Raw genomic sequence first — 18215 nt, forward strand, 5'->3', positions numbered from 1 at the left:
ATAATAGGCTTAATAACAATAATTGGTTGTTGCTGTTATAGGGCAATTCCATGGAAATTTTCATTTTTTGTAACATATAACGCAAATAAAATGTGATGGTATGGTATGATGTGAATGATTACATTAAAGTTGAGCATTTGCTATTTTTGGCTGATGAATGTAAATGAGAAAAAATGCACAAAAAATGAATGTTATCATTCACATCATACAAATGCCAAGGCATTTCACTGGCGTTATGGATGTGACAAAAAGTCAATTTTCCGTGGAATTGCCCTATAAATAAGAATAAAAGTAGCCTACCAACAATAATAATGGGCTAGAGCAACACAAATAGAAAACAAGATCGAGCCACCAAATAAGTCATTAAAGATAACAGTGCATATTGCTTTGTTGTTGTTATTTACTTATTGGTGGTGGTGGTAACCTATTGGTGAACAACAACTCGTGTTTGTTGAAAGTGACAACCACCATAACCCTGTCAACTTGTTGCGTGTAACTGAAGCTTTTTTATGTTTGGAAAATGAGGCAATGCAGACTGACGGCCAAGCTGCCGGACTGTCCTGGGGACGTGTGTGTGTGTGTGTGTGTGTGTGTGTGTGTGTGTGTGTGTGGGGGGGGGGGGGGGGGGGGGGGTGCTGTCAGTGATGGGGTAACTGCGCTCTTAACGTTTGTCAGGAGGGCTCACCGAATGAAGCAACAGGCCTAAGTTAATGACATACTGACATATAGTCCAGCCTACACGAACACCTTACTAAATAGAACCATTGGTCGTACAGACCTACAGGCTTAGTTTCTCAAAGAATTTCTTGACATAGGAAAGACTATGTCGGTGATTTGATAATGGTGGTAAAATGTTCGTGATTTGGCCTCTGAAGTTGTTGCACAGACGTCTAGTTTCGGAAAATGTGATGTGCACTTGTGCCTATTTGTAGGCCTGCTAAAAATAGGGCCCTGCTAGCACCACATGCTTGCCTATGATTGACAATTGCAGTGCCTTGGTACCGGGACGGCAGCCTCTGGAGGACAACGCAAAACCCTCGGACGGTGAGTTCTCCAGAATATTTTATTCGGAATCATCAATGTCAGTGTCTTTTAAGAGAATAGACCTACGTCAGAAATGTAAAATACTTTTTGTCACCAAGACCAGCCTTAGTGTAGCCTAAGGAAAACACTTAAGCCTTACAGCAACACCTATTTATAACTTTCTCCAGGCGCAACAGGTTTTCCAAAAGGAGCCATTAGTTACCAACAGAATTACACTTCACTACATTTTACTATGAAATTATAGTGGTATATTTTATTTCCCTTTTACAGTGACTACCTCCCTTTGGCTCGAAACCCCAGCAGAGAACCCCATTGCTTTTAATCAATTTGGGACTTTGTTAACACAGAAGATTTTTATTGTTCAGAAGAATATCCGGCCTCTCTCTAAAGACTTTGGTGCTGCGTTTGGGATCTAAACGTTTGGGTGGTGTTGTTGCAGTGGGCCTATCTTTTATTTTGTGAACTATGACATCTCGGAGGCCTATGACTCGCTCATACTCCGGCAATGGGAGATCCAACAGTCTAAACGAGGAAGACTCTGCCCCCAGTAGCCGCGCAGAAAGCCGCAACTACCTCTCCAATGTCCGGCCAGAAAACAGGTAGGTAGTTCAGCTACTCTCAATTCCTCAGACTGGCCCAATTGCACACCAGGTGACCTTTAAATGGCATTGTTCATTATGCACGTCTGTGGTTAATAAGTGTCATTGTAATAGGCTACATTAACGGTAAAACAAACAATGTGAGTCAAGTCTCATAAATACCGTTTAGATTTTGGCATAGACAACAAGAAAAACTTATTACAACTTATACAAAATATTATGCTAAAACAATGTACAACTTCCAGCTGATATTATATTTTGACGCAGTGTTTTTTTGACAAAAGGGATTTTGTGTAGGCCTATGTTTGTTCTAAATTTGTCCATGGTCTTACAGTGTCTTGGATATTAACTCTCGATGTGGATGGAGTGAGAATTTCAACATAGGCCAATTTAGAATATTAAAGTATATATTAAAGAAAAATAAGACCAAATACTCCATGCATCATGCTTGCTTACAAAAAAAAAACGCCATTCTTATGTTTTTAAAATAAGAATGCTCTTAAAAAAACACAAAAGCAAACATAAAAGACATGATTCCTTCAAATAGAAAATACTTTGATATATGAACTTTACAAAAACTGTTTCATACAAAGCTTGAATGACATGCCGCTATCATGGATGTGTTAGTGAAATCAAGTCACTGGTTTGTGTGATAAGCTGCCTCTTGATTTGCCTCTTCCCTGAATAGCTATTCACGTCACAGGTACTCTCACTACAGGCCAACGAGGTAACGTTAAAGCATACTTTTACAATATCCCATCCCAGACTAATATGATCCACTCCTCCTAACTATGAAACCTGGCGATTGACATATTTTCTAGTAATTGACAGCACAATTAAAAGAAAAACACACAAACCTGCTCTTAACTAAACAGTTTACCTGCAATTTTGTGCCAATAGTCTCTATGTTTGTTTTTGCATTCATACATTATTGTGATTGACTGCAATTTCTTGCTTCACCAAAGACTCAATGTCCATTGGGAACAGTGAGTTATAGGAAAATGTTTTTTTCTGTCCTACACTGCCATAATAATTAACCATCTCCAAAGCTTCGTCTTCCCCTCTGTGAGTCTCCTAGCATCAGCAACAATAATAATAATAATAATAATACTAAAAGAGAGACAGCTTTGATGTTTGCCCTGACAGTCTTGTTGATGTCGTGGAGTTGATTAATTGACATTTGATGCCACTCTGAGCAGAAAAGCCACAGGATCTTTTTTTTTTAATGTATACATGCCTGTATGTGTGTGTGTGTGTATGTGTGTGCATGTGTGTATATCTCTGTGTTTGAGTATGTATGTGCATGAGTGTGTGAGTGTCTGTGTGTGTGTGTGTCCTGTATGTTTGTGTTTGTATGGCAAGAGTTGGGGTGGGAAGGGGGTTGGTAGGAGTGGGGGTAAGATGGGTGTTTGAATCTGCTGAAGGTCAACTCAAGGGACAACCGAGGGGTGTTTTCTCTCTCTCTCCCCCCCCTCTCTTTCCAGGAGTACATTTTGTACTGTGATGTCTCAGCTGACTGAGGAAACACAACCATGTTTTGAGACAACCATAAAATCCAAAGCGGTGTCCGAGTCTTGCAACGTAAAATTCACCTGCATAGTAACAGGTACTTGGGGGGGGGCGGCATGTACATTATTTGTTTGCGATTGAATATCTTTTGTAAAGGGTATAAAAATATGTGAGAGAAAGCTAATGGAACTTTTCAGCAGTGTGCTGCTGTTCTAGGTTAATGACTCTAGGTTAATGACTTGACAGTCTTTAAAGAAAGGGAAAGAAGTGACAACATAGATGGAGGACTTGGTTGAGAAGTTGGAGCCCATGTAGGGAGACATACACGTTCTCTTTTCTGTCAGCAAGCACTTAGTAGGGGCTGGTATGTACTCTCTGCAGCCTTTGTGGTGAGCATGCACAAGCTAATGATGCAACAGGCTGAAACGCTCACTGTTTTATCGACGTGATGCATGGCTGAGCTATGTGTTTGAGACATTCAGTTACAGATGACTATGACTTGCAAGGTAACTAAAGGGTTAAGGCTAAAACATGGTGGCAGAAAATGATAAAAAATTAGAGGTGGTCATATATTTTTGACATGGAAACAATGATATGATAAAGGCTCTAAATTCAGACAGTGCTCAGAGCAACATTTTCATTGTTCACTACACTACATTATTTATGCTTTTATCCAGAGCGACTTACAGTGAACTAACCACAGGGAGTGTACAACCAGAGCAACTTGGGGTTAAGTGCCTTGCTCAGGGACACAACGGTGAAAGCTCACCGTTGATTGAACTCACATTTATGTCTATTGGTGGCCCAGATCCTTAACTGTTAGCACCCCACCAACCACTCACTATGTTTTGTGTACAGATCTTATAATATGAATGATCTTATAATATGAATATATCACTGAAATGCATCAGTTTGAGATTTAGAGCTAACTGTGCTGCTGTCGGTTGTACGCTGGTTTCAGTAATGTAAATGTAAATGTAAATGTAATTGGTCCACCTTAACCCAGGTAATCCAGCCCCAGAGCTCACCTGGTATAGGGATGATGTGGAACTGGACAGGTACTGCGGCCTTCCGAAGTATGAAATCTTCCGCAATGGAAAAACACATACGCTCCATATTTATAAGTAAGTACCAAGATATCCTACTCATCAACATTAAATTCTTAAATCTTAAATCTTCCTTAAGTCTTCCTGTCACCTTACGTGAAATCAAACCTTCACCAAACATAAATTGTTGAACTGCCTAGTACATCTGGTAATCAAAGTTCTGTTCATTGAACTGAATGCAATGCAGACATATTGTCCTGCCTCAGTATTGAAGCCAGTGTTGTTGTTTGTTCTCTGCCTTCTACATAAATCACACCAGAGAGGTGCCATTTCTAGTGACTATCTGGCTCTCATATGGTCCAGATCAGGCATTGGGTTCCTACTCTGAGCCAGATCAAAATGAGGGTCAGCTGGAGTCCAGGAAATTAAATCACAGATAAATAGGTAACCCTGCTCCCCCTGTCTGTCCTTTGTCTGTCTGCTTGTTTGCAGGTGCACGGTGGACGACGCAGCCATCTACCAGGCGTCCGCTCGCAACAGTAAAGGGATCGTGTCCTGCTCGGGTGTGCTGGAGGTGGGGGACATGAGCGAGTACAAGATCCACCAGCGCTTCTTCTCCAAGCTGAAACAGAAGGCAGAGCTGAAGCGGAGGGAGATGGATGAGGGCCGCCGGCGCGAGAGAGAGAACGCGCAGCAGGAGCAGCAAAACATCCTCACGCAGGACCGTATCATGAGGAAGCGCCGGACACCCGACTCACTCAACTCCTCCGATTCGGCCCAGGAAGCCGAGGAGACGGCCGAGGAAAGCATGGAGGCTGTGCCAGCGGAGACGCCTGCTGAGGAGACCAACGGAGAAGCCATGGAGACCGTGGTGGCTTCAAACGTGGTGCAAGAGAATGGCAACCAGGGGGCCAATCATGTTTCTAACTCGGTGGAGATTGTCACCGTGAAGGTGCCCAATAAAGAGAAACTGGCGAAAAAGAAGATCAGGATTTCCAATGGTTTTGATGAGGGAATGGTCGACAGTGGCCAAACAGATTCTGTCCTCGGAAATGAGAATCATACAAATGAGGAGGACATGAGCCTGGCGCAGTACCTGTCACAGTCAGTACAGTCCCAGGCTACCGAGGACAAACAAAGCTCGGTGTCGGCACAGACACCCATGGAGGTGGCAGCTCAACACGAGAAAGAAAAAGAAATTGAACATGAGAATGAAAGAGAACGTGAGAAAGAGAAACAACATGAAAAGGAGAGAGAACGCGAGAAAGAGAGACAACATGAAAAGGAGAGAGAACGCGAGAAAGAGAGACAATGCGAAAAGGAGAGAGAGAAAGAAAGAGAATGGGCCAAAGAGATAGAGAGGGCCAACCAGATGGAGGAAGCCAAGAAAACCGCTGGCAAAGCAGAATCCAAGCAATCAGCAAAGAAATCAAATTCGGACCCCCAACAGAAGTCTGCTCTAAGCACTGTGCTAACTTCTTTGAAGGACATTTTCTTCGGGAGGGGCAAGAATAAGTTGGAAGAGGCCCCTGAGGAGACTCACAGTGCGAGTGAAACTAGCTGGGACAGAGACTACCCTCCAGCACCCCCAGATCCATATCCTTACAATCCACCTACTGAACAAGCCACAGCAATGGAGGTCGACAAACAACCCATTAACACAAATGATCAAACAGTGAAGGACATCGCTGAGGGTTCAAGGAGTCCACAGTTGCCAAAAAGCTTGAGGATGCACAACGGCTATGGAATAACAGAGATAAACACAGTGGAACACTCCCTAGCTCCCCAAATACCACCAGAGGCATTCACAGAGGAGCATGTGATGGCCAAGGAGGACGAGGTGGGCCCTAGTGCCAAGGAGGAGCCTGCACCTCCAAGTCCATCTACACCTCAGCCTGCTCCTCCAAGTCCACCTACACCTCAGCCTGCATCTCCAAGTCCACCTCTACCTCAGCCTGCTCCTCCAAGTCTGCCTACACCTCAGCCTGCTCCTCCAAGTCTGCCTACACCTCAGGTGAGTAGGCCTTCTTTGCTTTTGTCCATCAGTCCATTTCACAAGCCTCTTAAATTCAGCTAAATGGTAACTATTGCCTCCATTGCCCATTGCACACCACCTCTACCTGAACAAGGATGTCATGTCAACATCTTGGCCTTCATTTTTTTATTTGTGGGAGATGAGGATGGTCAGCTTGGCCTGCCCAAACTATAAATGGGCCATCATAATAATAATAATAAGTTACATTTGTATAGCGCTTTTCTAAAACTCAAGGTCTACGCAATCATATATGGGTCATACCCAGCTTGCCTGTAACCGCAGCCGGATAAAACATGAATCATAGCTTCATCAACACCTTTCCTGGCACAGCAATGAATGGTGCAAGCCTTGCACATTCACAGTTGACATCAGTTATATTACAATAAGGGCAAATCGGTAACACCAAGGGCTGCACAATTCAGGGGAAAATATCTAATTGCGATTTTTCTGACAGATTGCAATTTGATTTCTGATATAATTTTTGAAAGTCAATATTTCAAATTTCGTTGGCCCACTTCTGATTGGTGAGCGTGCCTAGTGCATGAGAAGCACAGCACTCCTGTTAGGTGAGCTTCACTGTCTGTCACACATGGAGAATGATGCAAACATGATTGTGTCCAGATTACCCATTGGGACAGAGTTGCGAGCTGGACAATTAATTGCACTAGTTCAAATTGCGTTTTCAATTTAAAAATTAATTAATTGTGCAGCCTTAGTTTATCAGTAAGCAGCTTATTTGTCACAGTTGTACAGTGTAGCAACCTCCACGTAAGATCACCTGAACATTTGGGCAATGGAGACTACAGCCTCCATAAAAGAAAGGTGGGCCCTTTACAGCTGACATGCAACTTTAACACAAATAAAATAAGAGAGAGAGTGAGCCCTGCTGTGTAGCCAGCGATGCCTATTAATAGATGGTACATTTCTGTGACAAAACTTCAGTTTGATTCCACTAGGGCCAGGCCAAGACGACACCAATTATGTCTCCTAAACACACACTATAGCTTAGGCTAGTACAGAGCACAGGGAAAATAAGCTTGACCAATCCGAATCTTTGAGCATTCATGTGTGTATATCTGTGTGTTTGTATTTTATTGGTGGTGGACGAAAAAAGCCTATATAAAGATATAGATACCTTGTAGTCTAGATTCAGAGTTTAGATTTGAAGGGGGAATACAGCAACAAATAAGTTTGAAAATACTGAATGTTATAATTCTAACAATAGTCTGATATAATTATAATTGCTTGAATTATTTGTAATCTAATCATAACTGGAAAGCAATATGAAAAAAAATCAGAGAAATATATTTGGTAAGCTCCACAAAGCTGCTTAAAAGTATTTTCCCAGGGTTTTGAATTAACTTGCCGGCCCTTTAAGAGAACTCTCAGCCAAAGGAGTGGGAGCATGAGTCAGTCTGGCTGCGTTTCATATCTCGACTGGTGAGGGCATGTGTTTCAGTGCGTCATTCCACACAATGCAGTGGGGGAGGACCAGGCTACCTGCCCACATCCGTGGGCTCACTAATCACCTACCAATTGTCCTCTCAGGTTCCACATTGTGTTAGGAGACAGCTCCATTGCCAGTGGAGATTAGAGGAACCATGTACTGTTGTAAAAACACATTTATAGACATGTCTCTGGACTGAGGCATAGCAGGCAGCAAGGGATTTGCAATGGTCACATATAGATCTATTTTGATCCGTATTTCTTGGGTCAAGGAGTTTGTGCTGATAATGTGTGGTGGTCAGTAGATTGCAGAAACTCTGGGAGACAAGTCTGTGCATGGCTGTGAAACTAATTTACATTGTCCAGATTCCTAGCTACTCCCTGTGTCTTAAAATAAATCTGTTCATCAGCTTGGACGGCAGCCTTGCCATACAAAGAGGCATTGAGAGGGTCCTGTGCGTCCTCTATCTAAGACGCTCTTCAGTCTGCCACTTGTCCGCCTGAGCGTTACCTCTCACATGGAGTGTCGGGTGTGGGAACTCTGATTGAGGCTGTCCTGATATATAGTCTCAGGGCGGCAAGTCAGCTGAAATATCCATCGTCAATGTATATATACAATGTATCTCATGTCTCATACCAGAGTATACTGTTTTGTTATATAACCGTATCATGTCATAAGTAGAGTTTGAAGGCATTAAACACATTGGGAAATATTAAGTAAATCTTACGCAAGTGCAAGACAAGCTCAAGACTTGCTCAAAAAGATCTATAGGAAGGTCCCTTAAGCATCTTAATACATACTACACCTATAGTTCTGAATTTCCATATTTTTTCTTATTTTATCATTTTAATTAATCTTAAATCAAATAAATCCTAGTCTTAGTTCAGTGCTAAATGTAATAAACATACTCAATTAATTCAGTACTAAAATGTAACATAGGGACACAGAATCACCCTGTCAAAATTCAAGGCACGGCATACTGCCCACATAGGTTCTGCCCACACAACCCGACCCAGGATGCTATTGGGCCACACCAAACCCATGATGTGAAGCTAAGTGAATGAATGGGAAATATCCTACTGATAATCAGCTCGCCCAGCGTCAGTTGTCTCCAGTCTAATCTTTAGTTTTATAACTACCATTGCAGGGTGAACTTCTTGTCACATTTTGTCCCCTCATCTGTTTGTTCAGGGCAGAGATCACAGAAAGAGTATACATTTATTATGCTTTTTTATAGAAAAAGAGGAAGTTCTCTATATTGCCATGTTTTGTTAATGTTTTGTGCAGATCCTGAAACCCCATACTAAAACAAACAACTCCAGACACTGTTTTTATTTAGATTTAACTCACACATGTGACATCGTTCAGCTTTTCTTACACCTGATAGGGGGGTTGTAAAGTATTGACAGGTTGTAAATATTAACTTGTTTTGGCATGGGACAGGCCAGTGTTCATAAAATTGTATGTTCATGTTTCTATGACAAACCCATCACTCATTACTAAAAAGAGTAAGAAACCACAAAGAATGCGAGCCAATTTGAGTGCCTAGACATATTTGTAACACTAAATGTTTTATATGATTTCATCAGTGTAAGTTATTGCTGGGCAACACCGCTTATAAAACACTCTGGAGGACTGGTGTTCAGGTCAGCTTTCACTGAGCTAAAAACTACTCAGAATGGTCAAAGGTGAAGGGTTTACCATCTCCACACTGATGCATTGCAGATCATAAAGACATGATACAGTCAGTTTTTTCTGCCCATGGGCTGTAGCTCTGCATCTATGATCTATGATTATTAATTACTCTGATAAACTTGAGGCGGTTACAAAAATGGTGTTTAATATAACCGAGGTGATTATGGAGCCCTGTGTATCCCTGAGTATAAAATGATGCAATATCATGACACACCATCTGTTCATCAGTGATTCTTTATTATGATCCACAACACAACGCTGTCATATTTTTAGTTGACAAAGGTATTCCTGGTGTTCAAAGCAGCATTGATGTGTTTACATTTTGTTCTGAACATTTGTACTTGCTTATTTGTATCCCCCAGGCTAAAGATGACCAGACAGTGCAATCAGGCAGGTATGAGAGTCCTGTCCAGGAGGGGAATGCCACAGCTGTCCTGGTGCGTGATAAAGAAGATCAGGCCTTTTTCACAGAACCTGTCACAGGAGACGGCAGAGATATGCTCAGTTTACAGGGCCCCTCCCGGCACTCTGGGCAGACCCCAGGGCCCTCCATGACAGATCAGGTGGCAGTAAACCTGGAGAGCACAGACAGTCATGGGACCATATCAGATCTTCCCATTGCAACAGAACCGGAGAAAAAGGAGGAAATGCGTGTGAATGAAGCTGTGGTGGAATGTGAGTTCACAGTCCAGCGAACAGACACAACCTTGCCTGCAGGAGAGGGACCTGAGCCAAGTGAGTCAGAGGAGTTACATGTCGACACCGCCATAACAGGAAGTGTCTCAGAAATCTGTACAACTACAAAAGAGGAGGAATCTACTGCAGTTGAGGAGAAGGTAGAGGAAAGTGAAAAAAAGGTAACAGAAGCAAGTGGGCCAGAGAAAAAGTTACAAGTGGAGATGATATTTCAAGAAAAGATCTCTGATTCTAAGAGCGATCTGTTGGAGGTCTCCAGTGTATCTCCTCCATTGGGTGATGCACTAGGGAATTCAGAGGAGATGGTGACAGCGGCAAGTGCAGAGCTTAGCAAGGATGTAAGTAGAGCTGTTGAGGGTCAGAAGTTGGTTAGTTCTCCAACTGAGAGTAAGGTGGAAGTGGAAGAAATGGAGACAGAAGTGTGCACTGAGGAGGCCACTGAGGGGCCAGACTATCTGGTGACAACGGCCGACATAATTCCTCCAGCCTCAGAGCTGCAAACTAAAGAAGATAGAAATGTTCTCAGTTTACCAGAGGACACTTCAACAATCAGTGAGGAAACACTAAGTGAAGGGAATGTCCCTGATGTTGAAGTTCCTTGTTCACCACTGACTATCGTCCCTGTTATAAAGATCAGTGCTAATGAGGAAACACAGGACCAACAACCTGTAAATATGCCTTCAATCAATATTCTGATAACCGAACCCGAGGAGAAAAAGCCAGTTGTTGTGGTAACGCGTCATTTGGCTGGATTGAGGGGTGATGCAACTCAGTTATCAGACCCGATGATAGTTGAGCCCAGTGCGACGGTTGTTTCCACGGCTGTAGGGGTTCCACCCACACCAGAAAGCTCAGGAAACGCAGGCGTCCTCCCTCCCATGAGAGGCACGCAGGAAGTTGTGCAACCTCATGAGAGTAAAAGGATGAGCTTGGAGAAAGAGACAGAGCATGCTGAGACAAGCAGTAAATTAGACTCCTCCTCCATTCCCATCATCACCCATGCAAAAACAGATAGTGTCACGCCAAGTTCACATGAAGCACGAGATAATACTGTCCATGTTGCTTCAACCACTGCCCCACAAGAAGAGCCTCCTAAAAAGCCACCACCCATAGCAATTACATGTGCTGATAACAGCCCTGAAATGATCAAAGTTAATAATGATAAGCAAGGGAGGGAGATGGAGTCTTTGACTGCAATTCTGTGGGGAGTGAAGAATAACATTGATCAGGAGAACTATGTGGCAGTTCCAGAGAAGGTCTCCAATGCCGAAGAACAGACCCGAACTGAAAGCGTGTCTGCACCACCACTGAACGCCCTAAAGCCTGCAGAGGCTGAGCCCATATTTCCTGTTCCCACTGTCCAGGTCAAAGCACCACAAATCAGCATCTCTGACACAGATAAGATGGACGTTCCCAAAGAGCCCGATGTCAGTGTGGACAGGCTTAAGAAAGACAAACAAGTTGTAGAGAAGCTTGGTGTGACCGCCCAGTTGCCTCCCATGATGAGCCCCTCGAGCCTGCGGCGCTTGATGGCGAAGGGTCTCTTCGGGACGGACAGCCCTACGGTGACGTCCATACCAGCCATAACAGTGGACACGGAGGGACGAGGCGAGGAGAACAGTGGAGGAAGCACGCCCTCGTCTGTCCTGAGCTGCGAGAGCAGCCCCAAGGTGCGGCGGAAAGATAGCCCGTCACCCATCCCCGCCGCCACCCCTGAGGAGCTGGCCTTGGGGGCCAGACGCAAGATCTTCCTCTCCAAAAGCAAAGCGGAGGAGGCTGACAGTGCGGCGTCACCTGACGCCCAGGGAAAGAAAGAGGCTCCTTACATGTCGCCCAGTCAGGCTAGGAGAGCGGCATTCCTTCAGGCCCACCCTGGACAACAGACCCCGCCAATGGAGAGGCGGTCGCCCTTACTGAGTCGCAGAAAGGCCACCCTGGAGGTCCCCAAAGTGCAGGAGACTCCAGAAGAACCAGAACCAGTTAAGACTGAAGCCAAACCTGCTGAGAAGCTGGATCCCTTCAAAGGTATGAAATGTAACAAAACGTCAACAGAAAGCAGAACTCCCATTCCCTTCATTATACCCCTATATCCATATTTACACTATTTACCGGTATTCATTTGTCACACACTCACTTCCTATATGACTTGCAGTTGAAGTAAGGTGTTCATTTTATGTTCATGCTATGCGCCTAAAGAATTTAGCCTGTGACCCTGTTGTTGTTAGCACCTTGCTACTAACACAGGCATGTGTGCTGCGTCCTCTATATCTAATTATGAATGCTATCTGGGGCACTTGAGGCACTCAAGACAAGCAGACAGTGTTAGACAGCATTATGAAAAGTGCTGAATTATAACCACTTCCACTATTTGTATGCCTACAGTATCCAAGAGTAAACAGATTTTTTTTTGTATTAAAATGCTAAAGAAGTTGTTTCTGCAGGGTCTAGTTTGCTCTTACATCTCTTACAAGTGTGTTAATTCAACATTATCCTTAAGAGCCCCTGATGATGTTCACGAGCAACAGGTGTCTGCACAGTCACTGTAGCTGCAGCACCGGGAGGAATGAATACAGAAGCTAGACAGAGTGGAAGTGGTAACGTTAGAAAGTATACAGTATATCTTTACCTTGTTGCTCGTGTCGGGGTACACCCTGCAAACGCTCCCCACTCTGGCCCAACCCAACCTCACCCCCCCCCCCCCCGCCCCCTTCTCTTCAATGTCTCTCACCAGCTCCTCAGGTTATTCGCAAGATCAGGGGAGAGCCCTTCTCAGATGCCACTGGACACTTGAAGCTGTGGTGCCAGTTCTTCAACGTCCTCAGCGACTCAACCATCACGTGGTACCGGGACGAGGTAGAACTGCTGGAGGTGAAAAGAAGGTAAATCCACACGCGGTCTTGCAGGTCCTAACCCCCAGGCATGTGTCAGGAAGCCAGGCCAGTGACACACACCCCTACCCACACCCCCTAGCCCTCAGAGTGGATTTAGCAACCACATGCTCTCCACCTTTGAAACAAACTGTCAGTTGTCCTCTAAATAAAAAAGGCAATGCCTTCACCCGTGTAAGTTGACTGGTCAAGGTATTAGCGTGAGGAGTGAATGCCCAACTAAGCAGACACTATGTATGAAAATGTAAAATGTGATGAAGATCAACAGGATATAATTATAACGTTTGGAATATCCCGGAGCCATGTTGCTGTCTCATTCTTGCCTGAGAGTTATCCAGGCCTTGTGACCATGGGCCCTGCAGCTGTGACTCAATGAGGTGACACTGGCCAGACAGGGAGAGAGAGTGTAAGCTGATGCTGATTTCGCCATCGCCAGAGAACGTTAAAGTCTAATTCTGTGTCACCGGCTTCTGCGTCAGAGAAGCGACTTCTATAACGCTGGCACGGTCGGGTGGCGGAGAGGGGGAGAAGGAGAGAGAGGCTGAGGGAAAGAGAGTGAAAAGGAAAGAGAAAGATAGAGAAAAAGACAAATGCTGCACCAATGTAAGTTTGACTCATCAAACGTTGTCGTTTTTCTTCTCTTACTCACACATACATGATGCAGGGATGTATGTATACATACACAATACACATGCACCATACCATTGCTGTGTTACTAAACCATGTAACTTTACTATATTGCAGCTCCCTCTTGTGGTAAGTTGCTGCCATGTTTTTTCCCCTTCCCTAGTGCTGGAGATGAGAGCCAAGTGGCATTGGCTATCGTCCAGGCATCCAACAGAGACTGTGGGGTGTTTGCTTGCACCATCAAGAACGAGTTCGGCACAGACACCACCGACTTCCTGCTCAGCACTGACAGTAATTCAGATTCATCAAATGATTTGTGTTGCCGTCACATTGTCCTATTTTGCTACACGTGTTTTGTTTGTTTGTGAAATCCTGATGTCCTGATGTTATGTTTAAAGGTATCCAGTGCCGTTTCGGGTTTCTTACTTTTATTTTTTTGCTACTGGCTCCTTACAGTGCATGTGAAGAATTTGTTTACAAATTGGCAAAGATATTAGAGCCATGTTGACTGACAAGGTCATATTACACAATTTCATACAAGTAGTAGGCTATTGCACAATTGCCCTGAACCAATTCGGCATTCTCCTGGTCAGCTGAGAGCAAGTTGCAAGGTTGGTTCTCTGTAGACGGCTAGGCTAGTTTGTTTACCATCAAAATTACTTTGAAGCTGTTACAACTGTTACATTAAGGTTAAAACCCTGCATAGGATGCCTTTAAATTCAGAATTCATTCCCATAGTATACATGACTTCACTCATTGCACTGAAAAGACCATAAAGTGCTCTCATTTAGTATCCAGATTGCTGTTTCCATATATTTGTATTAGCTAATATTCTCTTTTGCTTACCAGTGCTTAATCTCTCAATTATTTTCTTTTATGCAGTTCTGGCAGAGTTTCTCTTGCGGGATGAATTAGAAGGTAAGGAAGGGTCTACGGTGGTTAATAGAGTCTCAGATCTTGTCAAAACATACTTATAACATCTCCTGTGTCCTCTGCCTCTGCAGTTGGGGAAGAGATTGAGATGACCCCACTGCTCTTCACCAAAGGCCTGGCAGATCCCGGTGGCTGGGGAGACAAGTTCTTTGGCCGCATCATGACCGAGGAGATGCACCTTGGAGAGGGCTTCACCCACAAGGCCTGTCGGGTCAAGGTCATCTATGGAATGGACCCCATATTCGAGTCAGGGAGCACCTGCATCACGAAGGTGCGCAATTTCATCGCGTACGGGACCAAAGAAGAGAGCCAACTCATCGAGAAGAACCTGGAGACTACCAAGCAGGTGTGTGTTACTTTGTCACTGATGTTTTTATTGTCTTTGAACCAACATGATGTCGTTCTTTTACCCTGAAATAGCGGCTTCAAACTCATTTTGATGCCACCCTGGCTTTCAATAAGGAGAATGGCCTGTTGTTTCACTGTGTAACGTTGTTGTCGTAGGTAGGACCATGACCCATTTTTTTTTTTTTTTGACAAATTGGGTTTTCTCTTTGCACTAAATGGGCACGCAGTGCATGGAATATTGACCAAAAGGGGAATTCTTATATCATATTACTGCAAGTGCACTGGCACGTCTCTTAAAGCCATAAAACAAACACAGATTTTTTTTGTTTTTCTGGGGGATAGTAAGACTTATCCCAAGATTTATTGTCCATACGTGACTCATTAAAATAATTATCTTAGGGTGGTGTCTCTTTCCTTGGCAGTTATACTTATACAACATTGGGCATGGTCAGATTTTATATCTCATGTTTATTCAACCACTGTATGCTCAGAGCTGATATGATTTCATATTATCTGAGCAAACAAGATCTTTTTTGTCCTTTGCAGTTGTGCAGAATGCAGAGCATAATCCGAGAGTACTGCAAAATCTTTGCTGCTGAGGCAAGGGTGATTGAAAACTTTGGCCCTGCACTAGAGTGAGTAACATAGTCAACATTTCCAGAACACTTTTATTGGGTTGATTGCCACATACTTCCAAGAAGGAGAGTGCTTGGCTAATCCTGACGTACTCTTAATTTATGACTTAGTTTGAGTCTCTGCCTTGAATTAGAAGTGAATGTTTAAAAATGTCCCTTGTTGGAGCAAAAAGACAAAGTGTTACTATTAGATGTTCTCCATTTGTCTGTTAATATGAATCTCTTTCCACGCACAGAGTGAATCCTGTGCATCTGATGTACCGGCCAGCCAACACTGTGCCATACACCACTGTGGAGGCCGAACTGAAGGGAACGTACCTTAGGTACTGCTTCATGGACACGTCCGGCCGCCTGATCACCAGAAACACCTCGGAAGTTGAGCAGAAGTGCAACGCATTCCAGCACTGGATTCACCAGTGGACAAACGGCAACTTGCTGGTTACCCAGCTTGAAGGTAAATGTCCTGTTCCAGAGAGTGTTTGGTAGTTTGATACATTTAGTGTATTATATGGATATGCCAATTTAGGCCTCATTAATGACTATTTTGGGTTTGTTTCTGTTTTCATTCAGGAGTTGACATGAAAGTCACCAACATACGAATTGCCACCAAGACTAAAGGGTTAGTATCACTGATGAATTTTAACAGGGAGTAGATTAGGGACAGGGAGCACTGGGACCAACCATGAAATCAGAACACAGGATTCAGAATGGATTCATACCAAAGAGCCATACTTGCCACAGACTTTTGAGTATAAATCCTTTTGAAATTGCGATTCAAAGCTAACTTAGGTATGTCTGTGTTCTAGCTATCAAGGTCTCACAGAGGAATCCTCTCCGAAGGTGCTTGAGCAGTTCCTCACGCAGCACCAGTGCAACTACTACTGTGGACTCATGGGTCTGCGACCACTTAAGCCCTTGGACCTGCTCCAGCAGCCCAGCAAGATGAAGGGCTCCAGGAGCCCCCTACTGAACCGCAAAGCAGGCTCGTCCAGCCCACAGCTGCAGAGAAAAGGGACGGGCAGTCCCCAGACTGTCAGAAGGATAACATCCAGCCCGAAGGTGGTCAGGAAGGCTGGGGAGGCGGGCGATGGTTCAGCCACCTCCACCAAACACAAGGCTGTGGAAATCCCCAAAGTGGTCAGATTGAGGTAGAGATGTAACGGAAGCCAGTGAGGGGGAAAGCCACAAAGGCAAAAAATTGCTTAGACTTAAAACAATTACCTAGTCCTGTTAACATCAGACGTCTACTGTATATCTAGATTGGTGCAAGCCATATGCTGGTGTTTGCACACAACTGTGGCCTTGACTTAACATACGATGGACACTGTGTGACTTTCCATCTTGAAAAGACAAGTAAATAAGAGATGGCTATTATAGAGAGTGAGAGGAGGGTCAACAACCGTTGCCACCCCTTATACAAGTTCTACTGTGAATTGCTATGCAGACTATCGATTGCCATCCAGCGAAGTGTGCCCCCACCCACCTCCATCCCCCCCCCCCCCTCTCTGTGAAGCACACAGAGGCCGTTCACAGGGACAGAGCACAAGGTTCTGAACACACTCTCCTGAGATGTCAAAATGTAGCAGCACAGCGCAGATGGCAATGGATGGGCGAAATATACATATATAAATATATTTTTTCAAAAACTTTTTTTTTTTCATTTTGACTTGTAATATGCCAGAGCTTAAAAAAATAGTGAGGTACAATCACAACCGGCACAGGGGAGGGCTTTTGCACATCTGTGATATAATGAGAGAGGTGATACATTACTGTGCTTGTGTGGCGGCCTGTCAGTCGTTATCTGGGAAGTTGCTGGGGTTTTTTTGTTTGTTTTTTTTCTGCTGCTCAGGCTGTAGTTTATTCCGTTACTGACAGCACAGAGATGGTTTGATCTTCTGTGCGTTACTGACAGTACAGAGATGGTTTAATCTCTACAGAGATGGTTTGATCTCCTGTGCGTTACTGACAGTACAGAGATGGTTTGATCTCCTGTGCGTTTCTGACTGTACAGAGATGGTTTGATCTCCTGTGCGTTTCTGACTGTACAGAGATGGTTTGATCTCCTGTGCATTACAGGAAGGACAATGCTATCTCTTGAGGTTGATATCTGGTGCCTTAAAACCAAAGTGCATAAGATTCTTAAAAATGGCACATATTTCTTCTTTGTGTTACTCAGTATTGATATAAATTTTACAATGTTTTTTTTTCTTTCAATTGTGTCATTAGGCAGCCTGATGCTGCCTTATCATGACGACTCAGTGAAGAGTGTGATAAGAAAACTGCTTGTAGTCATATGATTGAACAAAAGCTGTTGTGAACATCTTGGTGAACCTAGGAACTATTTTTGGCTGTCCCACATCCATAGCACAGCCGTGGAATGATCACATACAGTTTGATTTGTTGTTTTGTCCAAAAGGGAAGTTTTAAAAGATTTTTTTTTTTTTTTTACAAATTGAGTTAGCCAGGGTCAGCTCACAACACAATGCACACACCCTTAAATAAATCAAATAAATAATACATACTGTAGCGTATATCTGTATCTGTATTTATTCAGATATTGTACAGTATATGCTGTATACATACTACATTTGTATACAGCATATACTGTACAATATCTAAATAAAGGCACTGATTGATACATTTGGTACCTTTTCACTTGTGAACATACTGCACATGTAGTATATTCAAAACAGGTGTCAAGTGTTTCAACGTT

The 18215-nt window shown here is 43.7% G+C and overlaps 1 protein-coding gene across 1 annotated transcript; it reads left to right on the plus strand.

Moving 5' to 3' along the window:
- The first annotated feature begins 846 nt into the window (after window positions 1-846).
- Window positions 847-16977, plus strand: alpk3a (alpha-kinase 3a). Its single transcript, XM_076272628.1, has 16 exons — window positions 847-1044; window positions 1315-1643; window positions 2332-2370; window positions 3128-3249; window positions 4159-4276; window positions 4691-5534; window positions 5571-6212; window positions 9738-12096; window positions 12803-12950; window positions 13750-13877; window positions 14469-14504; window positions 14591-14865; window positions 15414-15502; window positions 15739-15956; window positions 16073-16121; window positions 16309-16977. Exons 2-16 carry the CDS (start codon window positions 1510-1512, stop codon window positions 16652-16654), a joined length of 5547 nt encoding a protein of 1848 aa, XP_076128743.1. The 5' UTR covers window positions 847-1044; window positions 1315-1509; the 3' UTR covers window positions 16655-16977.
- The last annotated feature ends 1238 nt before the right edge of the window (window positions 16978-18215 follow it).

This window comes from Alosa pseudoharengus, unplaced genomic scaffold, assembly GCF_046254945.1.
Source record: "Alosa pseudoharengus isolate Yale_2024_CS ecotype anadromous, Long Island Sound unplaced genomic scaffold, YU_APseudo_1.1 YU_APseudo_1.1_scf_10, whole genome shotgun sequence".
Classification (NCBI taxonomy): Eukaryota; Metazoa; Chordata; class Actinopteri; order Clupeiformes; family Clupeidae; genus Alosa; species Alosa pseudoharengus.